Source organism: Amblyomma americanum, chromosome 1 (genome assembly GCF_052857255.1).
Source record: "Amblyomma americanum isolate KBUSLIRL-KWMA chromosome 1, ASM5285725v1, whole genome shotgun sequence".
Taxonomy (NCBI): Eukaryota; Metazoa; Arthropoda; class Arachnida; order Ixodida; family Ixodidae; genus Amblyomma; species Amblyomma americanum.
Window position 1 is genome coordinate 420,175,901 of NC_135497.1, and position 27,943 is coordinate 420,203,843.

The 27,943-nt window shown below is 46.0% G+C and overlaps 1 protein-coding gene across 2 annotated transcripts in view; it reads left to right on the plus strand.

The window, feature by feature from the left end:
* Positions 1 to 1,386: 1,386 nt before the first annotated feature.
* LOC144103363 (uncharacterized) overlaps positions 1,387 to 27,943 on the plus strand; it is a 45,759-nt gene continuing 19,202 nt past the window's right edge. The window contains exons 1-4 of one of the 2 annotated variants that reach the window (XM_077636105.1): positions 1,387 to 1,457; positions 2,721 to 2,744; positions 5,472 to 5,627; positions 19,234 to 19,365. In XM_077636105.1, the coding sequence (XP_077492231.1) occupies positions 1,438 to 1,457; positions 2,721 to 2,744; positions 5,472 to 5,627; positions 19,234 to 19,365 (332 nt within the window). In that variant the 5' untranslated portion in view covers positions 1,387 to 1,437. Of the gene's footprint in view, positions 1,458 to 2,720; positions 2,785 to 5,471; positions 5,628 to 19,233; positions 19,366 to 27,943 lie in introns of both variants that reach the window. The other variant, XM_077636109.1, reaches the window with a different exon arrangement.

Consider the following 27,943-nt stretch of genomic DNA (forward strand, 5'->3'; position numbering starts at 1 on the left):
GTACGAACCTTCGAGAAAATGCGTACAGGAGAGGTGGCTGCGGCCGCTGTGCTCGACGCCATTTTCTCAAAAGTGAAAGGTAAACGCGGCGGCCAGCGCATCGCCTCCTCTAGGAAGATGCCTGCCGTGTGCGCCAAAAACCTGCTGCCTGCTGCCCTTACCTTTCTCTTTTTCCTCCTTTCCACTTGAGGTAGTAGGTAGCGATCCTTGTGGCGGCCGCTTTCAACATATGCCCGCATGCGCACATCACCGTGCGGTCGTGGCGCGCCCGCGCTGTAGCAGACGACGTCTGTGAGCCAGACGGCGCCTTCCGCGCGTTTTCGACTGTTTAAGCAAACGAAAGCAAAAGCACGCAGAGCTGAAAGTAAAAAGTCGCAAATAAATTTATTTTTCTCTCTCATATGCTACTTAATCCCTCCTTAAATGAAGTTTAAATCTTTTGAGAAAAATACGTTGGCAGACCTATTAGCAGAAGAACTGTTTAACACGTCTGCTTACTGCTGCCGCTCGCTGCTTGCAACTGTTCAGGTATTTTGGCACTTCAGCCGCATTTTTACTTGCTCATGGTGCGTATTGAAAAGAATTTTGCTTTGTAAAGCACTATGCGCTATTGTTGCGTCCCAAACTGCACCTCAAGCGAACGAAGAAAGGAGCCCGGAGTCTCATTTTATGAGCTACCATCCCACAGCGCTACGTGGGAGCGGTGGATAGGGGCGATTGCGAGAAAGGATTGGGTGTCAGCATGTGATTACACTGTTGTGTGCAGCCCGCATTTCAAACCGTCTGATTTCTGAGACGACTGCAAGCGACGTCTACTGAAGGCCGAATTTATTTTCGGGACTGGTTTCTAGCCATCCAGAAAGCCGCACCCGCCGCGGTGGTTCAGTGGTTAGGGCGCTCATCTACTGATCCGGAGTTCCCGGGTTCGAACCCGACCGCGGCGGTTGCGTTTTTATGGAGGAAAAATGCTAAGGCGCCCGTGTGCTGTCCGATGTCGGTGCACGTTAAAGGTCCCCAGGTGGTCGAAATTATCCCGGAGCCCTCCACTACGGCACCTCTTTCTTCCTTTCTTCTTTCATTCTCTCCTTTATCCCTTCCCTTACGGCGCGGCTCAGGTGTCCAACGATATATGAGGCAGATACTGCGCCATTTCCTTTCCACAAAAACCAATTATTATTATTATTCCTCCCTCCTTTATCCCTTCCCTTACGGCGGGGTTCACGTGTCCAACGATATATGAGACAGATACTGCACCGTTTCCTTTCCCCAAAAATTTATTTTTTTTTCTTCCCTGCCGCGCGGCGCGTGATTGGCGGGCCGCGTGTTGCGACCCGTGTGCAGATTGCTCGTGCATCGCGTTCCGTGCACTGTGCTGGCTCGGCGCTGACGTCCGCTCCATTAGTACGTGCGCTTCCTCAGTTAACCTTCAGTTGCACGATGGCCTACTTACGATTCAGGTCAGTCATCTGCTGCCGGCATCTGTGAACGCGTCTCGGTCAGGGCAGGCCCAGACGAGACATTTTTTCACAGTTCCTTGTCCGTTCGCGATCACGCCGCGCCGTGAAGGGGGGACGCGATCGAAGGCCTTGTCCCCAGAGCGTCTCTCGTCTGACCCTGTGTAGAAGGCAGCGCATTACCGCCGCCTCCGGTTGCTGATAATGCGCCGAACCACTGCCTTGGAGCGCATGGGTCGCTACCGCTTGTTCGAGGGCGCGTCTCGAGTTCTCAGGTTGCGCCGGGCCAAACGGCGTTGTGTGTCGCGCATCTGCTTCTGCACGTCTCTTCCACGCCAGGCTGCGTCGCGTGGCCCATCGGCGTTCGAACGAACCGGAGGTGTCGCGTTCGCCCCAGAAGGGGACGTGTGGTCGTGCGCTGTCTGGGGGACATTCGCAAAGGGAAGCTTGCAGCATGTCGGTAACCTGTTGGTAGGCATAGAACGGCAGTCACGATCGTGCCGTGGTGAGGCGACCCTGCACAATGGAAGCATCTTCCGGCCATGACTAGCCCTGTTCAGCTTTAGCTGTGCCTCTGGTGGATTAATTTGCTGTACTTGGATTTTTGTGACTTGTGCAGAATTATTTCACAGCAGAAGGAACTAGTGAGCACTGAAAGTCAGTTGTGCATGTGTATGATACGGGGCACGTGCCGTCAGGCATTTTCTGCACATGGTTGACGGTAATATTCAGGGTTGTAAATCATTCTAAAGCTGGAACTGCATTATGCATTCTGGTGTTTTTGTGTTAAATTTCGCCATTTACCCGCTGCAGTGGCTCAGTGGTTTTGGTGCTTGACTGCAGGTCCCTAGGCTGCGGGCTAAATCCTGTCTGTGGTGACTGTATTTCAATGGAGGCGAAATACAAAAACACATTGAAGAACCCCAGGTGGTCTAAATTAATCTGGAGTTCTCTGTTACGGTGTCCCATAGCCAATGTGTTGCTTCAGGACAAACCCCACAATTAACAATTTGCTTTTCATCATTTCATTTATGTCTTGTGTGCAGGTCTTTCAAGAGTCTAGTTTTAAGGTTTTTTAGACATCTACTATTGGAGTGGATCATTGTGCTTCACTGTTTTCTTCAGACATTTGTTGAGTTTGGTTTTGCAAAGGCAAAATCAGTGCCTATTGAGTCAATGCATGTGGAATTCTTGTGAAGGCCATTTAAGTATTCTACTATTTTGGAGATGAAAAGTGATATTCATTAAGAAATTTCCTTCCCACAGGTGGTCACAGGAACTGCAAAGTAGGTAAGTTATAGAAAAATATAGACTTGGAGTTATCAAAGACGTAAGTAAACAAAGGACAGATGCTGAAGTAAGTGCTATATCAATTGAATGTAGTTTAGAAAAACTCACTCAGATTTCCACTGCTGCACAATGCACAAACCGAGGTGGCCGACTGATGGCAGGCAGTACGGCACACTGTATTTCAGGAGCATGTGTTTTTCTTCTGGCAAAGCTACCAAAACTCGTCGTGTTTACATCTCACAGAAGGCTGCCACAATGGCACAGTGGTTATATCACTCGACTGCTGACCCGAAAGATGCGGGTTCGATCCCGACCGCAATGGTCGGATTTCGATCGAGGCGACTTTCTGGATGCCCGTGTGCCGTGCAATGTCAGTGCACGTTAAAGAACCCCAGGTGGTCCAAATTTCCTGAGCCCTTCAATATGGCATCCCTCATAGACCGAGTCGCTTTGGCATTAAACCCCATAAACCAAATATCTGACAGTGTGCAGAACTGTCATTTTGTCTCTAGTATAAGAACTATTGAACAAGTTAATGGGGTTTATTTCATCTTTGCTTCAAATTTTCATATCCTGTGTATTTTTGTGTTTGGCGAGTATGGTGGCTGCTTACAATGGCCATTGATTCCAGTGGCCATTTGCAAAGGCCCATTGAGTCTTATCAAATTGAATGGTAATTAAAAATTGCCATGTGGTTCGATGGCTATTAGCTTAATGAGTCTGTCTGTGTGACAGGGGTATAACACAATCATCTTAGGCCATATGGCATTTGCTGGAAAATTCTAAATGCTTTCTAAAGATGCGTTACTCTAGTTAATAGCATTCTGTCTTGCATCATTCATGCATACTCACTTGGATTTATTTATATATCTATTTATTTATTTATTACCTCAAGGGCCCTGGGTATGGGGTATTAGATGAGGGATGTCCATGACAGATTACATGATGATGGCCTCGATCTTTTTCTTGAATTCGATGGGGTTGGTAAGGTGTATGGCTTACGTCGGCAGATCATTCCAATCACGATGTGATTTGACAAAAAAAGATGGGAAATGAGATGTGGTTCTTGCAGGGTACACATTTTTGTGGTCAGTGCGGCTGGAGAGACGATATGCTGATGATAGGATTGATGCTCCTAAAAATGAATGATAAAATTTATGGAAGAGGCATAATTGAGATATTTTTATTCTCAAGATTAGATAAGGAGGCTCTGAATTTTAAGAAGGCACACTAATATAATGTGAGTATTCACAGTAAATGTAGCAGATAGCATGATATGTATTTTTTCAAGGGGTAGTGAGAGGCTTGACTAAAGAGGATACCATACTGCTGAAGCGAATTCTAATTTAGGTAGGACAAAAATTTGGTAAGCTAATAATTGAGTGGAAGGGGTAGCAAAATGAAGATTGCGACATAGAAAGCCAAGAGTGAGGTTTGTGTCATTAATGATGTCCGTGATGTGTGAAGACCATGTTAGGGTATATGTGAAAGTAATGCCCAAATGCTTACAGGTAACGGAAGGCACTTCAGAGCCGAAAAGGATGCATTTAGTGGGAATGCGAGGTTACCTGCAATGAAAAGAACTTATACATGTTTTAGCAATATTAAGGAACCTTAACCAGTGTTTGCACCAAGTTTTGATTCGGGTTAGAACTTGTTGAAGGGTGTCGGCATCAGAGCAAATCAAGCTGTAAATTATTCAACCGTCAGCAAATAATCAGATAATAAAGGTAACAGAGGGAAGATCGTTAATGTAAATGAGAAAAAAACAAGGGTCTGAGCACTGTGCCTTGAGGAACACCTGGAGTAACCGGAGAATGATGGGATGACAATTTGTTGGAGTACACCAATTGGTCTCTGTTAGTCAAAAAATTCTGAAGCCACTCCATTACCAAATAATTAAGGTTTAGATGCAAGAGTTTTATTAATAGTCTTTTGTGCGGTACTTCATCGAAAGATTTTTAAAGTTAAGGAACAGTGTGGCAACAGGAATTTTTAAGTGAAGTTGCGAGCTAAGGTCATTTATAAAAAGGACTAGTTTGGAGTCACAGGAAAGGCCTGTAAAAAATCAGGTTGGTTGGGTGAAGAACGTTCACGGAGACTAGAAATTTGATGATGTGAGAGTAAATAACATGTTCCATTAGTTTTCAACAAATGCTTATGAGATAAATAATTTCAACCAGCAACCCAAATAAATTGGTTATGGCACTTGGCTGCTAACCCAAAAGATGTGGGTTCAATCCCGGCCGCAGCGATCGGATTTCGATGGAGGCGAAATTCTAGAGGCCCCGTGTACTGTGCGATGCCAGTGTACATTAAAGAATCCCAGGTGGTCGAAATTTCCAGACCTTCACTATGACGTCCCTCATAGCCTGAGTCGCTTTGGGACGTTAAGCCCCTATAAACGATGAACTGCATTGGTTTGGTTTTACGGGGTTTAACAACCCAAAGCAGCCACCACCATGCTGGCTCAGTGGTTATGATGCTGAGTTGCTGACCCAAAAGATGTGGGTTCGATCCTGGCATCGGTGGTTGCACTTCAATGGAGGTGAAATTCTAGAGGCACCGTGTGCTTTGCAGTTCCAGTGCGCATTAAAGAACCTCAGGTGGTCAAAAATTGTCTGGAGCCCTCCAGGCATGTAGTCACATTTTGGTGGAGACTTTTGGGTGGTGCTCAATATGGAGAAGATAGATGGTTGAAGTTAATCTTGTGAACCCTGCTTGCAGTTCAGGTCTGATGGATCGCCCCAGAGCTGCTGCCCCAGGCCTTGTGCCGCGTTTTGGCCAGGGAGGCGCCATCCATAGACCGTTGCTCCGCCGCCCTCATCCTCGTCCAGTAGAAGACGTTCTTGATGAACTGTGGCCACTGATAAATGACTTCTGGTATGTGGTATTTTGTGTGGCCAACTATGTCCCATGCTTAACTTAAGGGACAAGGCTGGCCTTAGCTGCTTAACTCAAACATGGTGAACATCTGTTGACTTACTTCTGAGCTCATATCTCGGGCTTACTTATATGCAGTGCCTGAAATAGTCTGGAGGGGCTGTAATGGCTTGATAGCCATGCTCTGGAACCATTGCATACAGTCTGTATCATGCAGTGCGTGCGTTGCCTTTGCAGGGGTGGTGGGCCTGCTTTTAAGTGCTTTTGTGGAAGGTAGTTGAGAGAAAACGAATGTCAACCAATATTTTTAACTTTACCCAACGTTTCGGGACCAACTCTGCCCCTTCATCAGGGGTGACTAAAGAGTGCCAGCAGCAGCGGGTTGCTGCCTTCTCTCTCCCTTTGTTAGCACGTGGCGCAGCCCACTAACGTACGCGGAGGGGACCGTTCCTGGAGTCCTATTCATCGCCACCTTTGTGAGCCGGATGTGCCACGACTCCCCATGTCGCCTCTTGAACAGGTTTGGCTCCACGGCCAAGACGCTCACCTCCTCGGAGCTTATCCAGTGTTCGGCGAGGGGGTTGGATTCTGAATTCATTAGACGAACGTCATTTTTGTGTTGCCTGATTCTTTGGTGGAGGTTTTTGTTTTGCTGATGTATGAAGCCAGGCACTTTGAGCACAGGATTCTGAAAGGGCACCTGGTTGTTTTTCTCGGGGAAAGCGGTCTTTCGGTCGGGGTAAGAGACTGCTTATTGTCGAGGCTTGTTTGTGAGCTACGTAGATTCCATGTTTTCTGAGAATGCATCCAAGTGCCTCGCTGGTTCCCCTCGCATATGGAAGGACAATGGGTGCGCGTTTCGTTGTTTCATTGTTGGCTGATCCTCTTGTCCTCTGAGCTTGACGGTGACCCACGCATTGAATAAAGCCACGTGTGTAGCCATTCTTCTGTAGGTCGCCGAAAGCGGCGGCTTCTGCTTTTTTCTTCACTTCGGAGGAGCAGATTGGCTTAGCTCTTCTCAGGAGAGAGGAGACAACAGATCCCTTATAGCTAGTACGGTGGTTGGAATTGAAATTTAGGTAGCGGCTGGTATGGGTTGGCTTCCTATAGGCACTGAACTTTAGATCTGCCCCTTTTCTTCTTATCAAGACGTCCAGGAATAACAATGTGTTGTTCACTTCTCGTTCTATTGTGAACTGAATAGAAGGCTCGACTGAGTTGAGGTGTGCAAGGAAATTTTCGACCTACGATGTCTTCAGAATGCAGAAACAGTCATCAATGTAAGGAATGAAAACTTTTGGTTTTTCTTGCAACGACATCAGTGCTTCGTCTTCAATGGCCTTCATTGTCAGGTTGACAGCAGTCACCGAGCTCGCGGCGCCTATGGCAGTGCCGCTGGTGTGCTTGTAAAATTCTCCTTTGAAGGAAAAAGCTGTGGTGCTTAGGAAAAACTCCAAAAGCCGGCAGAGTTCTTCTGGGTTCAGGCTCGTCCTAGTACCTAGGTCAACGTCCGCTTCGAGGGCTTGCTTCGCTGTGGAAACGGCAAAGGGCACAGGAACGTTGGTAAAGAGTGAGACCACGTCGAATGAAACTATACAGTCGGCTTTCAGTTGTACGTGGGAAAGACGTTCGACGAAGTGGCTGGAGTTGCGCACATGCGTTGATGAGATGCCTGTCAGGGGCGATAGGACTCGGTGGAGATAAGCCGAGAGTGCCTTAAGCGTTGAGGTCGTGAAGTCGACGATGGGGCGCAGCGGAACGCCAGGTTTATGAATTTTTGGCAGTCCGTAAAAGGCCAGTGGCTGAGCCTTTCCAGCAGATCAAGCGTAAGTAGAGGTGTTTTGATTCCGGGTGATGCTTGAAGGTAGATGCTAAAAGTTTGTTCATTCTGGTCTGAAGTTGGATCCTTTCTTAATTTTTTATAAGCTGTGCCGTCGAGGAGTGTTTTGACTTTTTCTCGTAATCCTGTCGGTCCAGCACCATTGTAGCACTTCCTTTGTCTGCCGGGAAGATGACAATGTTTTGGTCACTGCAAAGGTCTCGGAGAGCTGAGATTTCTCCTTTCGAGAGGTTCTGCGGCTGGCGGCCGGGAATCTTGAACAGAACTCCCATAGCTTTTAGCCGAACTCTTAGCCGATAGCCATGCCAAACGGCATGGCATCGATTCGTACAGGGAACAGACACCACATCTGCGTCAGCCTTTGTCATCCTCCTTTTATTGCTTCCCTCAGTGTGTCTACGGTGGCATTCCCAAAGTGGGGCCTCAGATTAGCTTTCATTAGGCCCCACACATTTTCAGTGGGGTTCATGTTGGTTCTCTTTGGAGGCCATGGCAGCTTCCACACGCCACACATATCGAGAACAGCACTCAGGCCTCTGATGAGAATCGATGGACCCTTTTTCTGGCAGTCTTACATCGACATCATTGAGAGCATGTTCCTTCCATATGGCGTGCTGGCAGCTTTGAAAAATGAACAAACACTACAAAGATTCGCGGCATTACTCCCTTCTCAAAGAAGATCAACCCGATGCATTAAAACAAATGAGGCAACTAGCAACTAATAAAATGGACCGTGTGAAAATAAACACTGAGTGCGGACGCACAGTGTCCTTTAGCGCACATAATAGGGCTTTAAACGGACGATATGGACAACTTCTGGTCGTACGTGGTGTCGCTGGGATGCAGTCATTGTGTCAGGGATGACTCATAATCCAGTTCGCCTACCCAATAAAGAACCTTGTACGGGCCGAAATAGCGGCGCAAAAGCTTTTCACTCAATCCACGGCAGCGAATGGGCGTCCAAACCCAGACTTGGTCTCCTGGCTTGTATTCCGCGTTTCATCTTCGTAGCTTGTAGCGTCTGGCATCTGTCCGCTGCTCGTCTTCGATCCGTAATCGGGCAAGTCTTCGAGCTTCATCTGTGCATTGAAGGTATGCAGTGACGTCGACGGTCTCTTCTCCGGTAACGTTGGGCAGCAAGGCGTCTAGTGTGGTCGTGGCCTCCCTGCCATGGACGAACCTAAAAGGTGTCATCTGGGTGGTCTCCTGCACTGTGGTGTTGTAGGCGAAGACGTAAGGCAGGTTGGCGTCCCAGGTCGTGTGTTCGGCATCGACATACATGTCGAGCATATCGGCGATGGTTTTGTTCAGGCGCTCGCTCGGTCATTCCGTTGGCCTGCGGACAGTGCGCAGTTGTCCTTCGGTCTCTGGTTTGGCTGTAACGCAGGGTGGCTTACGTCAGCTCCACCACGAAGGCTGTTCCTCTGTCCGTGATGAGCACATCGAGGGTGCCGTGTCGCAGAAAAATGCACTCCTCGAAAAATTTGGTGACTTCTGCTGCTGTTCCATTCGTACGGCTTTTGCCTTGGCGTAGCGGCTCATGTAGTCGGTTGCTATGATGGCCCACTTATTGCCAAGCGTTGACTTTGGGAAAGGTCCAAATAAATCCTTGCCAGTCTGCTGAAAGAGCCTTGAGAGGGTTCAATGGGGTTCAGAAATCCTGCTGGTTGGGTGGGAGGTGTCTTTCGTCGCTGACAATCTCGGCAGGCTTTCACATAATGTGCGACATCAGCAGACAGTCGGCGCCAGTAATACTTGTCTTGAATGCGGCGGAGGGTGCGAGAAAACTCGAGATGTCCATTTGTCGGCTTGTTGTGTGAAGCTTGAAGAACTACAAGCAGGTACAACAAGAAGGTAGGCTCTTTTGTTCGCTGCGAAGTTCTTCACGAGGACATCATTCTGTACACAGAAGGAAGACACTCCTCGCTTGAAAGAGGTGGGGGGGAAGAAACCTTGCCTTCCAAAAACTCGATGAGGCATTTTAGGTCGGGGTCTGAGTATTGCTGCTATGCAAAAGAGCTGAGGCTGATGGGTCCCAGGAAGGCATCCTCATCGTCGTCTGGCGGCGGTGCATCTACAGGGGCTCGTGAGAGGCAATCAACGTCAGAGTGCTTGTGTCCTGACATGTAAACGATGGTGACGTCAAACTCCTGGAGGCGCAGACTCCATCGAGCAAGGCGGTCAGAGGGGTCCTTCAAATTGGCAAGCAAGCACAGCGCGTGGTGATCGCTGACCACCTTGAACGGTGATCTGTACAGGTAGGTGCAGAATTTCGACGCAGCCCAGATGATGGCATGGCACTCCTTCTCAGTTGTCAAATAGTTAGCCTTGGCCTTGGGAAGGATACGGCTAGCATATGCGATGACTTTCTCCAGCCCATCGCTTTTTTGAACAAGGACGACACCTAGGCCCACGCTGCATCGGTATGAACTTCAGTTTCGGCGTTTTCATCAGAATGCACGAGGATCGGTGGGGACTCTTAACAACGCTGAAGTTCTTTGAAGGCTTCTGCTTGTGGCACTTCCCATTTAAATGGCACGTCTGCCTTCATCAGTTGGGTCAGGGGCTCAGCGATGCGTGAAACGTTTTTCACAAATCGTCAGTAATATGCGCACAGTCCGAGGAATCTGCTCACTGCTTTCTTATCGGCCGGCGGTGAAAACTGTTCAATAGCAGCTGTTTTCTGCAGGTCTCGAGGTACTCCCTCTTTGGCAACGATGTGGCCTAGAAGCAGCAAGCTCTTCATAGGCAAAGTGGCACTTCTCTGATTTCAAGGCTAGGCCAGTCTACTTGATGGCGTCTAGTACTGTTCGAAGCCTTTTTGAGGTGCTCTTCAAAGTTCGTGCCGATGACAACTACGTCATCTAAATATACCAGACAAATTAGACACTTTAGGCCTGCAAGCATTGTATCCATTACTCGCTGAAAAGTCGCTGGTGTGGAACGCAGACCAAATGACATCTTGAACTCCTAGAGGCCATCCGGAGTGATGAATGCGGTCTTCTCTCAATCTTTTTCATCGACCTCGATTTGCCAGTAACCGCTCTTGAGGTCCATCGAAGAGAAATACTTGGCATTGCAGAGCCCGTCCAGTGTGTCGTCGACGCGGGGGAGGGGATGGACGTCCTTTGTTATGTTGTTCAAGCGGCGGTAATCAATGCAGAACTGAAGTGCGCCGTCTTTCTTTCTCACTAGAACAACTGGTGCCGCCCATGGGCTGTTTGAAGGCTGCATGACGTCACCGCAAAGCATTTCTGCCACTTGGTCCCAGGTGGCTTGTCGTTCTCGTGGCGACACACGGTAGGGGATTTGATGGAGAAGTGCGATGCTTGTCAATGGACGTTTGTCGGACTTTTGGTGATGATGAAAAACACTCGCTGTAGCTTCGAAGCAGATTGCGGATCTGGTCTTGTCTGTTCGGGGGCAGGGCTGGGTTGATGTCGAAAGTGGGCAAGTTCTCTTGGTCAGGCGAATCTTCTGCGGAGAGGGCGAAGGAGTCTCGTACGTCATATATTTTGTCGAAGAAAGCAATCGTAGTTGCTCTTTTAATGTACCGGTATTCTTCGTTGAAGTTAGTCAGCAGTACTTCGGCCTTGCCATTGCGGAAATGTGCGATGCCTCTTGCGATGCTGATTCCTCGGTTTAGAAGCAACTGCATGTTCCCCTTGATGATGGCTTCAGCGTTAGTGGCTTTTGTGGCACCTACGGTCACGATAACGCTTTAACAGGGTGGGACGCTCACTTCTTTCTCCAGGACACTCTGGGCAGCGTGATTTTCCAGAGTTCTCATCGAAGGGATAGCCTTTTCTGCCGAAAGCGTGATCAGCTTGGATCTCAGGTTGACGATTGCCTGATGCTCATAAAGGAAGTCCATGTCCAAGATCACTTCATGGGAACATTGCCTTAGCACAACGAAGGTCGCAGAATAGGTATGTCCTTTGACAGTCACTCGCACTGTGTATTGTCCTGATGGTAAAATGAGGTGGCCCGCTGCGGTGCGAATTTGTGGGCCATTTCAAATGGTCATGACTTTCCTCAGCTGCGCAGCGAATGTTCTGTTAATCACCGAGTAATTGGCTCCTGTGTTGACTAGAATGGTAAATTTCCGGCCGTCAATAACTTCTAAGTCGAATGTCCTGGCTCTTGCGTTGCATGTCATCGTGGGCGTCAGGTCACGGCTTTGTCCGGTATGGGAATCTTGGGTAGAATGTGTCGTCGAAGCTTTTCTCGGTATCAGCGTCATTTTGAAGGCGGTTCACGTTGTGGTCGAGGTTGTCATTGTATGCGGCATCGGCGTGCCCGGGACGGTGTTTTCATGTGGCATGGTTCTTGGAGGATCTCGGTGTTTCGCTCGAGAGCAACCTCACCTCCAGAGGTTGCTGTCTATAGTTCTCCCTACTTGGGCTAGGAGTCCTTCCTCGTACCGCGGCTGCGTAGCAGCGGCGTGTCGCCGCAAAACATGAGGCTGACTGCGATTCTGAGCGCAAAAGGTGGTTCGTCGAGTACTCCTCTTGATGCAGGTACTCATCGATTTGCTGTGGACGTTGGCTGGAGTGTGGTCGTGGTGCATCAGCGGAAAATTCACGAAGACAGATACGTCGGTACGGGCAGTGACGAATATGGCCGGCCTCACCACAATGGAAGCACAATGGTCAGTTGTCGGAAGTCCTCCAGGCATCACATTTCCTGAGGCTTAAGCATCGTCCGTTAGCTGGGCGGGCGGGGGAAGGGAGGCTGCGTTCTGGAACAAGTGGCTCATCTCGGAGAGGACGTAGGGGGTGTCGCTGGGGATGTGGAGTGCGTACTGCAGCGGCGTAGGTCATGGCCTTGGGTTCTGTGGCCGCTGGGGTTCCAAGTGCCTGTTGCGCTTGTTCCCGCACCACATCCATCAGAATGGCTGCTTGTGGCTGTGCAGAGGATGGCAGCAGTCGTCGTAGCTCCTCGCGGACGATTTCGTGGATAACTTCCCGCAATTTATCGCTGGTGGTGGTGGTCGTGTCTGGATGGATTGCACAGACAGAGAGAGGGGTTGTACTGCTGAGTCCGGGCGTCAAGGGTCTTCTCTATTGTGTAAGCATCATGCATGAATTCGACTGTTTTTGGTCGCTGGCGGACAAGGCTGCCAGAGAGTTGTTCTTTTATGCTGTGCATTAAAAACTGATCTCTCTTTTTCTTGGTCTCTCGTGGTCGGCGCGATGAAAGAGGCGCTTCATCTCTTTGACGCAATAGCGGACAGGCTCATTCGGAAGCTAGATCCTGGACTCGAGGAGTCGTTCGGCTCTTTCTTTTCTCACAACACTGGTGAGCACCTTCAAAGGTCTTTTCTTGAACAGCTCCCATGTCGTTAGGGACAACTCGTAGTTTTCATACCTTGTACGTATTGATGCTCATAAAGGAAGGCCATGCCCAAGATCACTTCGTGGGAACATTGCCTTAGCACAACGAAGGTCGCAGGATAGGTATGTCCTCGCCTAGGGATCCATTGAAATTTAACGACACCCGCGGCTGTTGCAATATCATCAGCGTCGACATCTTTGGCGAGGTTGCGGTGCTCGTAGCAGCGTCTTTTCGCTGTCTGGTGCAGTCCAGCAGGGTTTCGAACTGAGGCTGCTCTCCCTGGAGACATCGGTTGGCTTGGTGAGCTGGTGGCTCATCCTCTGATGCGAAGCGCAGAGGGCTGGCATCATGACTTGAAGAGGGTGTCCGGTACATGGAAGGCTCCCCAGCGCCTCCACCAAATGTCATGAAATGGTGACTGCAGTCCAGAGAGCAGAAAGGCTAAACAAAACTCTTTATTTGGGCCGACTTGCACCCACAATGGACTGAATCACATGGCGGCGGCATAGCAACAAGCGTGCTCGGCAGCCGTCGAACAGAATGCCCGCCGCTCTTGGCCGTGCTCAATTTAAACCTGATAGCGAACTTTCGAGATCGCCGCCATGGTGGCCGAGTGGTTATGCTTGGCAGCTCATCCGAAAGACGCGGGTTCGATCCCAGCCGCAGCATTGGAATTTCGATGAAGGTGAAATTCTAGAGGCCCGTGTGCTGTGCGTTGTCAGTGCAGATGAAAGAACTCCAGGTGGTCGAAATTTCCGGAGTCCTTTGCTACGGCATCCGTCATAGCCTGAATCTCTTTAGGACACTAAATTCTCATAAACCAAACCATTAACGAACTTTCAAGATAAAGCGTGCAAAGCTACTAGAACATTCTGGAACAATGTAGAATCAGCTTGCCTGGGTGCGATCAATCGAGATAAATCTAGTCGCATCTTGCTTCGCAAACAAAGCAATAAAGCAGCGTACCAGCAGCTGTGAAGAATGGACAAACAAACAGTGCAAAGATTCACAGCATTATGCAATGTTAGCTAAGACAATAAATTCATTAGTGCAGAATAGAACTTTCAGAGTTTATACAATGTTAGCCAAAACTTTGAGTTTTTTTTGTCTAATAGATACAATTTCATCAGGGAGATTGTTGTATTCTTCAGAAGTATGGGGAACAAATGAGAATAAGAAACTTTTGCATAAGGGGATTGCAGTTCTGTGGGGATGACAAGTGCAATGTGATATGTAATAGGATCTATGAAAGAAATTATTGTGTGTGCTGGAAGGACAATATAACTTGTGAAACGGTTAGCCTACAAATCTTCTGTAGTGATGCCAATGATTGAAGACTCAGGTCAGCTTTCATTTCTGCTGCACTTAAAACGTTCAAGCGAAGTAATTCAGTTTTCACGGCTAGTATCCCAGATTGCTGTCGAGTATTCTAGCTTGGGACGTATTAATGTTTTATAAAGAACTGATTTCAAAGAAGACTGCGCAAGAAAAATTACGTTGCAGGCAGCCTGAAGTTTTGTTAGCGTTACTGATTGTGTAATCAATGTGAAGTCTCCAAGTTAGGTTAGGTCTAATGTGAATGCCTAGGTATTTATAAGATTTGGTGCTTTGAAGTGCAGTGTCATTCAGATAGAATATGGGAGACTCATTAGCAGTATGAGATATACGCATGACCTTACATTTGTTCAAGTTTAGTTCCATTAGCCACTGGTTGCACCAATTAACTATAGCCATAAGGTCGTGCTTTAAGATGTTAATATCATTATTGTTTTTAATCTCATGAAAAATCAGTTGTTGGCAAATAAATTTACATTAGATGACACATAAAAAGGAAGATCACTTATATTAATTAGGAAAAGTAGTGGTCCTAGAACAGAACCCTTTAAAACGCCAGAAAGTACATTAACGAAAGGGCAGTTTTAACCTTAGCAGCGACAAATTGTGAGCAATTAATAAGAAAGCATTCAATTCATTTGAACAAGTTATTGTCAGTATTTAGGTGACATAATTTATGAAGAAGCAAATAATGGCAAACTTTATCAAATGCTTCTGAGAATTCTAAAAAAATGCAATCAGCAACTGATGACCTGTCGAGTAGATGGTGTAAGCTATTTGTGAAAGAAATTAGTTGAGTATCATATGAATATAATTTGCAGATTGTACAGACGAGAAAAACAAATTGCTCTCGAAAAAGTTGACAAATGTAGTAAATATGCTATACTCAAGCAGTTTGCAACATGTAGTATTAGTGATAGATATGGGGTGATAATTAGCAGCAGAAGTCTTGCTCCCAGGTTTATGAAGTGGAACGATCTTCCCAATTTTCTATTCAGGTATTGTGCCTGTGTTCAGTGACTGTTGAAATATGAGTTAAAATAACTGAGTTAAAATAACTCGTAACAACAGTACTAGTTTTCTAACAAGCATGGAACTTTGTCATGATTACTTTCATGTCATACCCACCACATTAAGAGGTATTCTAACCAAAGCAAACTTTAGTTGAATTGGGCTTCATGATGTACCTGCTGGAATTAGCATTAGTTCATCTAATCTTTGTTGAGGATTGAGATTAAAGCACTAGTTATCAGAATGCTTCTCTGCTACAGCATGATGTTGACAATTTAGTTCTTGCATTGATCTTTTATTAATTCATTGAATGCAACTAAGCATGAAGTCCTGAGGGCATCGTATCCTTCCAACCACTATGACACTTAACATCTTATTTTTTTACTTGTCTTAGAACCCAGGCATTAGCAAAGAACACCTTTAAATTCACTTGATCTGTAACTTTTCTTGGATATGTTGATAGCAAGTGTAATGATGTCAATTATATTTTGGAATGACCATGCCAGAGTTTTTTGGGCTCTGCCGGAGTGTACACATTTTATGTATTTGGGGCCCTAGTGGTGCCACTCGAGCATGTGACCTTATGGCATTCGCTGTGGTTCCATCTACTGCTATTGCTTCGTGGACAGAGCATATGGGATCATGTCATGTTTGCCAAAGCAACTCCTGTGTTTTGCCTTCCTGATTACTGGCCTGCATTGTGTGTTGCTTGTGTTGATCATTTTTAGGTGAGAATGACCTTTAATATTAGTGCCACTTGTGTTTTGGCAGGTCTCCTGAACTCTCTTGCTGCTTCATGGGCTCATTGGCCATTTGTGGCTGTCATGGAGGTGTTCAAATAGATTAGTTTCTGTGCTGTGCAGCAATGCTTGTGGTGCGGTTGAGACAAATCAAGCTCTAGTGCCTCAGCATGCAATAGTGAGTGATGGCAAGGCTTGCCGCAAGTATTATTAACCTGCCACGATTGTGGCCTTCACTACCGAGTTGAAGATAGTAGCGAGATGGGACCTCCAAACAGTTAACTATTTTTAGATCTGCTTTTTGGGCATGCATAAAGGTAGCGTGCATGCATTTGCACTATCACATATTGCCAAAAGTGGGCCTTTTTTAATGCGATGGCGTTAGAGCAGACGGTCACATTGATTCAGGATTGGTTGAGAGGGTTGTAATGTCACACATTGAGCTGTAGAATGAAAATGGTTAAAACTAGAGTTTAATTGGGACTATAAGTTTGTAACATGATTGAAATTTCAGTATTACATGTAAGGCAGTAAATCAATAACCCTTGTGTTGAGAGTTGCACATTACCCCTAGGTCGATGAGGCACGTTCGTTCGACTTGATTAAAAGGAGAACCTTTGTGTCTTGTGATGTATCACATGTTTATATAGCTACTTATTAATGTGTGATAATTAATTAGTGTTTTTAAGAGGTACTAATTAAGAAAGTAGCAAATAACATGCCCTTAAGGCAGAGCTTAAGTGTCCCCCTAAATATTTTACAAAAGCGACCGTCTGAAGTTCGAGGCCTACCTATATGCAGAGCAGGCGTATATGTGGCATCCGAAGCCGCAGGTAGTACGTGCTCCATGCCAGTGCCTGCTCCTACAGTATGCATGGAGCTCTGTGCGTAAAAAAAAAAACAATGGTTAATTTGCATGTAAATTGGTTCTACTAAAGAAAATTTGAATTGCGCTATGGCTCTCTCATGCTCGCAGTCTGCTTTCTCAAACGAATGGTAAACAGTGAGAGAGCTAACTTCCGATAAGCTGTGGAGCATGCATGTCGTTCACTTCCAGCTTGAACTTGCTTCCAGCCACGGGTGCTCATGGAGCGCTTCTCTCGCTGTTGCCTGGGGACCTATTGCGCAGGCATGATGAGAGCTGTAGGCACGTCCTTTGGCACGTCGTTTGGTAGAGCACATCGTTGCACTTGCCTCTGGGCGAAGCGAACATCGCATTTGCATTTCTCACGCAAGCCGCCGGTGGGATCGATGTTTCTGAGATAATTATGTGCAGAAAACTGCCGAGGAGTGCAATGTGCACCTGGCTTAATGCTGCAGCCTCGGCAGCAATGGCTTCTGCTTATTTTTAAATGGACAACAGAAGTGAAGGCCCTAACTGGTTTTTGGAACTATTCCTATTTGGTTCCAGCTGGAATGAGTTGAGAATGGAATTGGTCCTAGTTGGAACCAACTGAATTCAACTGGGAATTGTTTCATAAACCATTTGGACTAGTTAAGATTTTCACCAGAAGCAATAGGAAAATTTGCTTCTCTTTTCACATGAGTTGAGGCTGGGTACCATGACGCTGCTACTTAGCTGCGCTATTTTATACATATGAGCACTTTGTGGTTGGCAGCCCGGATGATCGGCAGCTCACGAGTGCTTTCATTTGGTCTAAGTGCAGCACTGCAAAGTCAGTACATGGCATTATCTCGTTAGTGCCAATACAGTGCAGGTGACTTTCCTTGATTCGTTAATTTTGCTTGGAACAGTGAACTAGGTGGCAGTGTATATTCACCGCAATCTATAAGTACAGCCAGAGGCTTACCAGCACCACAGCCTTAGTGTGCACGTGCCTTTCTGGGGCCACTATTTTCATGTGCAGACCATATGCAAATGACTGTGTATAAATTTTAATCAGAAGCTTCATTTAAAATCTCAACTGATCACAGTTTCTGATAGGTGAGGCTGGAAGTGCTTTCACCGCTGTGCACGAAGATGAGTCATCACTGCAGCGTCGCATGCTGTCATATTTCCACTCCGAAAGCAATGCGATTAGGGCATTCAGCTGTATTGTTCTAGCCCGAGTGGAATTTTTTCCTTTGTTATTCGGTGATTCGTCTTTCCCTGCCGGGAGTGTAAGCGCTGCATCACCGGCATTTTGGTGCGAAATGAAGTTTTCTTTTTAATGCTGCCTGCCAATAGAGATGCGTATATTCAGTCGAACTTCATTTGCAGCATGCAGTTACGGCGATGACCGGTCACCCTCTAAGAACTGTCAACCATGAACGAGACTAGGATTCTGGGCATCTTAGCAGTTGTGTGCCACTACTTCTTTTGGAAATGCCAATCCCATCGGTGATTTGCATGCCCAGAGGAAACAAGGTCTTCAAAACAAAGTGGGTGCAATTTGGCGGTGTAAGCGTGCTGTAGCAGACGACGCGCCGGAGGACCTGCCTATGGCTCTCGCCGCTCCTGCTCAGTAGCTTCCCCAAGTGCTTCGCGGTGTGCTGGTGACACGGAGCTAGAACGGAGTTGTGTTCAAGCTGGAAGTGGGCGACCATGTACAAGGTCTGCCAATATAAAGGGAACACGTGATTGCATTGGCCACTACACTTCACGAAGCACTATGTTCCCTTTCCTGTGTTCACTTACATGTTGCCGCTGTGTTGTACATGCGTCGAGCAGGAATCCAAAACTACAGGACCATTGGCTGTTCGGCCTGCAGCTAGTCAGCCAAGCCACACTCGAGGGTGCCATTTTATCGCCTTCGATCTGCATTTGCCTTCAAGTGCTGGCTTAATGATTGCGTCTTTGTGCATGTATTGCTAAGAGCTGCGCGTGCACCGTTATACCATCTTGCGGGTAACTGCATAACGGAGTGCGGCGGTGGGAAGGGGGTATGCGTCGACTTATAAGTGGCAATGCACAGTAACTGCTTTTTTGTCGCATCACTGTTGCTAGAAGTCTGCTCAGAAAAGTGGTGTGCTACCTGTGTAATTTTGAGTCAGTTTCCGGTCAGTGCCATTTTTGTTCACGTCCTCTGCAGAAGCACTGTTGCTTCTAAAGTGTTTCATGAGGTTTGTTCAGCTGTTTGGCATCAAAATGCGAACTAAAGAGTTGTGGACAGGGCCGTGGAGACCATGCCATACTGCACTCACTCATGGCTAATTCCTGTGTGTGTCTGTCACTTGAGGCAAAGAAAAGGTGGGCCTCAGGTATTTGCTGCCTGGTGCAAATTATACACTTCGTTTTGTTTTTCAAACCGAGAAAGTGGTGAGGCTGGGACGCGTTGCGTTCCTTGGGGCTCTAAGCTCCAAGTAGTGTGTGTCTGTCACCTCTCTTCATGCCCTGCTGCAGTGGCTGCATCAACGAGTACCTGGACAAGCAGCACCCATATCGCTTCCAGCGTCGGCCTGGCTACACTCCTGAGTGGAGTACCGTGTGGGAGGTGTATAAGCATGTCAGCCTTGCCCAAGAGTACATGGGCAAGTGAGTGCGCTCCGCCTGATCTGCATGTCTGCCTTATCAACAGTTGGCTGTTCAAAGGGGCCTGCTTTGCGCAAGCTGCTAAGCAGTGGAGGCTCGGCCACTGTGCTATTAGGTCATCTGCAGTGCAGTTTCTCTCAAGCTCTCGAGTAGTTTGCGCACTAGCAGTTTCTGTGGCCATTACTTCCGAAAGCTTGGAGCCACAGATTCTCACAATGTCAAATTACTAAAATGTACGCAGCATTTGATAGCAAAATGTGTGTATGCACGTGTGCGGGGGAGAGAATCATTGCACACTGGCCACTCGACCAGCTGCAGTGTCAGACGCTACATGAGTCGCTGAAGCTGCTCTGTTAAGAAAACTGTTTTGATTGTTATGCTTGACGATTAGAGGCAGTTTTTGTTATTTATTTTTATTCATTGAACCCTCACTGCCTAAGGCATTAAGGGGGTGCGCCATGCTTTTCACACCTGTCTTTGTAGCCACTGTAGCTTCGGTTTATGTAGCATTTTTTTTAAGTGGTGTGCGAATATTTGAACATGCATTGAATATGATTGTTATTTGGTTATTGTTATTGTTACTTTTTATTCCTTATGGAGAAATATTAACTGGAGGCCAGCAAATTCCAATGTTTGGTTGCTAAAGTGAATTCAGCAAAACCTCTTTAATTCGAACTTACCCGACTGACCAGAAAAAGTTAAGAACTGCTTGCATCTTGGTAAAATTGTTTGGTGAGACTGGGCAGTGGTTGCCTGATTTTGAGACCAGAACAGCTTGGTGATGATTGTTTTTCACGTTAACATCAATGCTTATTGTGCACATACTGCTGGTAGTATTGAAGCAGAACTGCTCCAAAATTGTAAGGGCTGTGCCTCCCCCATACTTCATGTGCGGTACTGTGGAGCTCCACCACTACTGTGTCCCGCCCTTCATAAGCGGCACGGTCGCGTATGATGAGAATGTGCAAATGGCAAATAGCATGTGACAAGTGTGCAGTTTCGCGCACTGGAAGAATGGAACTATGTGGATGCAAGCGAAGCAAACAACGCTGAAGCAGTGAGAAAAGGGGGGGAGGGGGAGGGTAGAGAAAACACCAGCGATGTGCCAATCGGCATCCAAAACGTGGTCAGATGGGCTAGCTTGTTTGGCTGATGCTGGCTGGGGAAGCCACCGTCACCGCAGGCTCATGCGAAGCCCAGAAAAGCAAAGCTGAAACTAAGCAGTTGTCTGTTCTCAGAGACTGGGCTGTTCATTCCTTGTCACCCGCATGTCAGAGGTGCGGCAGCAACTCCGTAGCCCGGAGTTTTCAGTAGGGCTGTTTCGACGATCTCTTACCACGACAGTCATATTTGGACGTGGCCTCCCTTCGGGATCCTGTTCAAATGAGCCGGTGCGAGACCTTTAGTGTCTGAATTAGCGTCTGACACCATAGACTTACTTGGGTGTTGGCCGGGACAGAGCCTGCAGTTTGATTTCTGAATTAACAAGGGTTGAATAAACGAGCTTTTACTGTTTTTGAGAGCTCTCTAATATTCAGTGGCGATTGAATACCACGCTGACATTTGTAAATTCAATGGTGGCAAACCAGAATATCTGGGGAAATTATCTGAAGATGTGGTTTAAAATGTCAGGGAAACTGTATGAAAGGGTCCTCTTCACTTTCTTTACTGTCGTTTTGTGCGTTGATTGATCACATTCGGATGCTGATAGACTTGGGTGTCATGCGAAATTCCACCAGTTGGGCTTTCCGACATATCATGTATGATGAGAACAAAATGGTCAGCCAACCATTTCGAACAATTGCAATGCGAAAGGGCATGGTTTCTTTTTGTTGGATCCTTCTGTAATGTGTTACATACCTAATGTCCACACCCATGGCACTCATTCTTTTGCCTCCACAACTGTTCTAGCCCGAGATCTGCCACCTTGTTTTGGTTGGCTATCATGCGCGAGAAAGCCAGCTTGTAGGGATTCGCATGCAGTTCCCAAAGAGAGGCCAGGTCGAGGAATCACCAGTGGGACAAGCGATTGTGTAAAATTGCACCTGTTGCACTGTACATTGTAAGCCATGCACCTTTGATGTGCACGTAATGGCAGGTTTGACGCCAACAGGGCTGCTTCTGTCGCTAGGCAGATGAATAGCCTGACCGCATAGTTTCGGCTTCCGAGCTTCGCTGCCAGCCCACAGTGATGGCAGCTATTGGTTGCACATTGGCAGCCATCTGAACCCAGCTGCGCACCGCCTTGACACTGATTGGCACATTGCTATGCTCCGCTTCATATATCAGGTGCAACTCTGTCATAGCTAGTGCTCTTGTTTGTGCTGCTTTCATCCGTAATCAAAAAGTAATGCGTTCCTTGGGGGAGTGGAAAACAATTGCTTTAATTGCTTTGTCTGCTGTCTTATCAACTGATAACTTCTTATGAGCTTGATAAAACACACTCTTATTGCTGACAAAACAGTGCAAATGTGGAATTTGCTTTTTTTTTTCATTTGTTGTTTTTGGCAGTGTCAGGCTTTTCGCTATCCCAGCAGCCGTGCCCTCACTAGCTTTGAGATGTAGTCCATCGCAACAACCTCGAACAACTCTCCTGCTAGCATACTTTGAAGTCACACTTTGCAGACATGGAAACATGGCAAACAAGTGATTACGAATGTCTAAGCCAATGCAAAGATTCATTTGTGCAGAAGTTTGCTTGGAAAATTCTGAATTGTGACTGAAGATGGAGCATGTGCGTGAGATTCTGGCATCTCCTACAAACGCATTACTTAAGTGTAAGCTCCAATAGCATAGAAAGCACATTTAAAGGACATATACAGCATTTGAATTTAGACAGCAGATTTGGGGCCACTCTTATGAACGCAGTATGCATGAAAGGAACTGATAGCTTGGTTTAGTGCAGCTCCGCATATGTATATATTTGACTGTAATTAAAGAGGATTTAGAATTAAAATGTTGCCAAATAAAAAATTTTGTAAAGAAAAAACAAAGCCCCCCAAAATTCTTTGCATGGTGGATTCAAACCTATGCACTCTAAATTCTCTGTAGTATTCTCCAGAGGTGTGCCTTCGAGCACTCAGTCACAAACCAAGCACGGAGTAACAAGCCTTTATTTTTTCAAGCAAATTACTTATGTACCTTTCACAGTATATTGTACCTGAAGTATGAAATGAAGTGTAGTCATTTATTTTTCTTTCTAGTAGTAGTCTTGCTGTTCTGACGCCAATTTTTATTCCCTTTCACTTAATTATGTCTGCATTGTTCTTCCTGCTTGCTGAAACTGCCCGCTCATCACTAGGCTTGTTGCCACATTTTTGAATTTTTGGAATTTTTTTATGGGGAGGGACTTTATTTACTTGTCCTTCTTATAATTAGGGCATTTGTTCCTCTCTGTCTACCGCCAGATGAGTTCCTGAAAAACGTACCAAAATCGGCAAATTGTTGTGGTGATTTTTGGAAAAGATGAATGCTGTCAGGCTTAAATCATACGCTCTAAAGGCGCGAAGTGCATTTTGTGGACCACTGCTACCCTCTAGTGTTAGAAATTGCAATCAACTTAATTGGCGACCATATCTTATCTTTGGCGGTGGGAGCAGCGCAATATTGGGCTGGACGAGTGTCACTTGCCTTACAATCTTTCATAACGAGTACAGCCCTGGGGTTGGTGGTTGAAGGGTTAGGGAGGTTTTGCTACCCGTTATATTATATTTAGTTACCAGTCAGGTGTCATTTATGGGTTTCATTTTGTTACTTTGCACGACCGCAGTACAGGTTGCATACTGTTATGCTGTCTAAGTACTGCACATTTTTTTTTCTTGTGATGCTGAGTCAGTCCACGTACACTATTTTGAAGAAAATAAGCACATTTACTTGATTATCTTTTTCTGAAATTTTTTTTCATACTGAACACGAACTAAATGTTAGAAAGCATTTTGTCTTCATATTCGTATTCAAGTCATATTAGAAAACCTCGGTATTCATACACACCTATTTTCTTTTTTTTTTGCAGTGAAAATAATGGTCTGCATCTATTTCACACTTTTCAGTTTCATGATCACCCTACTGTCTTTCACCTGACGTTTGCATTTACTTGTTGGCCAGCAAGGTCTGCACGCAATAGTACCGAAAACAGTTTCAACCTACATAACGATGCTCAAATAGTGACAGATTTGACCTGGCATTTGCACGGCACACTGCTTTTTAAGCTGCTGCCATTTGAGCTTGCATGCCTGCCATCATCCAGTAGTGACCTTTAGGATAGGGTGCTGCGATAGATTGTGGCTCCTTGATACTAGCAGCAGGAAGCTGAATTTCATGGTAGTGGGGCTTCCAGCACCCTGCTAAATTTTCACATATCCTTGAAAATGACCCATTTCTGCTGCGCATGTGTCTTTTAATCCTCAAGTCAAGGGATTTCAGCTTCTTTGTATGCAAGCATGGAGCTGTATGCACTGTGTATATTTTCTGGATGTGTGAAGAAGGGTAGAATTTGCCTATTTGGCTCTTGTTTATCAGTAATGGAGGGTCCACCAGATCACCCAGCTGTTTAGATTAGGTGTGCAGAATGCTAGGTCGAGACCAGTAGAATTCCAGAAGACATTGTTTTTGTATCCCACACTATACTGTTACTCTGTTGCTAAACCAAGAGAACATGCATTGAAACCTACATGGCAGTGAGTGTCTAGGGCCATGGTAAGGTCCAATAATTTAGTTTTCACAGAATGCATCAAAAGCCACACTTACCGTAAAAACCGGACTATAGGTCGGACCGGAATATAGGTCGACCCCCTAACTAACCAATTCTAAAAATGAAAAAGATCTTTTTTCAATGGGAAAAGTACCGAAAGACATCCTTACTTTGAAACAAATGCGACTCGAGAGGTTGGACAATGGTGACAGTATTTAATTTCATTTAAATGCAGCTTGTATGTACACCCGGCAAATTTTTTAACAATATCGCGCACCAATCGGCCCGCATGTTTGTTTCTGGCACAGGCAAGTACGGCGCCGTAGAGCAAAGCCCTCCTCTTCATGAATCGCCGCAACCAGGATGGCGAGTCTTTGAATTGCGCCCTCGTGAGTCTAGAGGCACGCGCGATCTCTGCCGCTTTCACGCGGATGCATTCGGCAGTCACAGGCAGCGATCTTGCTCGCAGCGCAACGTTTCCTTCCTATTCTCGATACACTACGGTCTGCCCACGAAATGTTTTCTTCTGGTTGCTGCAAGTTGTAATACGCAGCTTCTGCCTCCGCCAGTACTGAATGCTCTTTTCGGATACTCCAAATTCGCGCTGTACCGCCAGGTTCCCGTGAGCTTCCTCGTACTCAATCGTGTTTTTCTTGAAGGCGACGGTAAATTGCCGTTAGCTTCCGCTTTGCATCTACTAAAACGCAAAATGGCAGCACTGCTGCTGATGGCGATGGTGATGGAGGCTGTTGACTTCAGCCACCCATTGTTGCAAGACTTCCGTATTTTTTCCGCCAATGACCGGTATATAAGACGGGGGTCGACTTTTCACCATGGTTTTTTGAAAAAAAGTTCGACCTATATTCCGGTTTTTACGGTATCATCCTACTCTGAAAGTGGACCCTTTCCTCGACGTGTGCTGCTTGCATCAATATTTTGGCACTTTCGGGAGGTGGTTGTGGTGGGGTGGGGGTGGCAGGAACCTTGTGGACAAGTGCTTGGAACTCTCCAATGACTGTGGATATCATTGAAGTTGACTTCTATGCCTGGTTATGACAATGCAGCTGCAACTATGGGATTGTGTGCAGATTTTGTAATAATCGTGGAAGGTGCTAGAAAAGTCAGCACAGCCTTTACCTCTGCACGTATGTGAGTGTTCTTGGGAGCTGCAGTGCCACTATGGATGGGAGAGTTTGCTTGAGGAGAACTCAAGCACTGGGCATGTGTCCATATCAAAGCATGAAAGTCGGGTGTGGCTGATTTGGTCTATGCCATGCAGTACTGCTGGCTTCAAGACAGCTTGTACTTTCCATGTTTAGGCATATGACTCTACTGATATATTGCGACTGTGTGTCTGTAAACAGTGTATGGTATTATTGGAGTGACCAGTGCCAGAACGGCGTCTTGACCTCATCCTTATTGTACCAATGCTGGCTTTGTCAGGATCATTATTCAAGTTCATTCACCACAACTATTAGCAGATTCAATGAAAGATTGCCTATCTCATGCTGGGTAAAGCAGATTCTCTTCACTGAGTCACTGTACGACTATCTCAAATGGTCATGCCCTTCCCACACAGAATGAACAATCCTCTCAAAGGTTGAGGTTTCACACTTAAGTTTGGCCTCTAAGGCATTTATATCTTGCTTAAATCATTGCCCAAATACGTGTTCTGATATTTTTCTGCCTGTATACCAAGGTGTCCCAGCTAGCTTTAGCCAAGGTTTAAAAATACTCTGGAGCACAATAGGCACAGGCAACTGCAACCATGTTATGACCATTGTATGTAGTAAGTCAGTTTTTTTTAATTTCTTCAATTGAATAACTAAATACACTGAAAAAAAATGATCTTTCTTGCGATTGCGTTTCCGACAAGTTCTAGTGCCAAATTGTAGAAGTGTCCCAAAAAGTGTCTAATTCATCAGTTATTATGTTGGTGTGTGCTATAGATTAGTTTTTTTTGCATTGAAAAGAATGTGTGCTATAGATTAGTTTTTTCGCATTGAGAAGAAAGCACGCAATACATGAAAAAACCCCGTGTGACCATCTGCTCGTGTGTTTTGACAGCATCTCATAAACTCAGAATTCATGAACATAGCTGCATTTGATGGTGCCACATGTGACGTTGCAAAAACAATGAAATGGGTGCTGGTGGCAAAATCGAAAGTAACACATTTGAGCTGGCTGCTCTCATTGCAGAAAGCAGTGGGCGTGCTTGTTCCGGGTAGATATATACAGGCCAAAACACGTAAGCTGTGTTCCTAGTTTGTGTGTGGACAGTATTTTGCACCTAGTGTCTCTCATGTGGTGTCATTACGTTCTGACGCATTGCTCTGTTTCTAAATAGTCATTTTTTTCCAGCCCAACAGACAAAATGCCCGACTGATGACTGGGAACATTGCTTAGTGTTTCAGCCTGTTTACCGCTACCAGGAGCCAATGCACCCATTATTTTCTGCAATGCACATGGCCAGGTGGCACGTGTTACTTTCAGTTATACCATCAGAGCCCACCTTATTGGTTTTGTCCCGTCACATTTACGACTTTGTTCATGAATTCTGTGTTTAAGGAGGGCTGCTGTTCCTAGAAAAGAAATTCTTATTATTGAAGTTACAACTGAAATTTTCAAGGAATGTGTGCTTTTTGTAGGCTGATTTCAAATATGCCATTTTATTTCATGTAGAACTAGGGCTTCTGCACTTACATAATTGCTGCCACGGTGGCTCAGTGGTTATGGCGCTCAGCTGCTGACCCCAAAGACCGATTCCGGCCGCGGCGGTCGAATTTCGATGGAGGTGAAATTCTAGAAGCCCGTGTGCTGTGCGATGTCAGCGCACGTTAAAGAACCTCAGGTGGTCGAAATTTCCGGAGCCCTCCACTACGGCGTCCCTCATAGCCTGAATCGCTTTGGGATGCTAAGCCCCATAAAACCATAAAACCAAACTTACATAATGTTGTGTAAGGCTTCGGAGAGAGACAAGAAATTTTGTCTGCTGGGAATTTGCTAAAGTGCATGGATTTCAGCAAGTTCCCTGCAGCAAAATCACAAAATTTTTATACAAAATTTCACATATTACATTAGTGCACTAGCAGTAGTTCTACATGAAATTAAATGTTATATTTGGAATTTGCATGCAAAAATGGGCATTCCCTGAAAAGTTCGTCATTGCGATTATGAAATTTTTTTTTCTGGGACCATGCCTCCCTTTAGAGCGCTGCTGTTGTGGCATACCATCATATGGTCACGTGGGATTTTTTCATATCTTACAGGCTTTGTTTTCAACGCGGAAAAAAACTTATCTATGGACCTTTTAAAAAAGAGGTTGATGGGCCCCGCCATATTGGGCACTGGGCTGCGCTTGTAGTACAAAAAAGTGTTGAGTGTTAAGCTCCCCCACGTTCTCCCCACAGCCCAGAAAACCGGTTTTCCCAGGGGTCGTGAAAAGGTCTGTAGCACACATAAAAAATAAAAACTGATGAATTGAGCGTTTTTTGGGATGCTCTACAATTAATTGGGCACTGGAATTTTTGGAAGAAATGCAACAGCTAAAAAATTAACTTTGTATTTATTCAGGTAAAGGAAATACAAACACTGACTTACTACGTACAGTGGTCAACATCATTAAAGTTGCCTCTTTGTATTGTGTCTCTGTATATATATTTTAATTTTTGGCCAACGTTAATGGGGGCATTTGGTAGAAATAGCTGCCGTGGCGGACAGATGAGCCTATAGCTTTTAGTGTCTAGGTTGAAGTCCACTAATGTCTGTGTGGTGTCAAAGCAGTTTGTTTTGAAGGAGCGGACTTGTCTGTGCAGTTAAAAAAGTATCATATGAAAAGTTGAGGTAGCTGATATTGCAGGTAAACCAGCGCAGGCAGAGATGTGGGGGGAC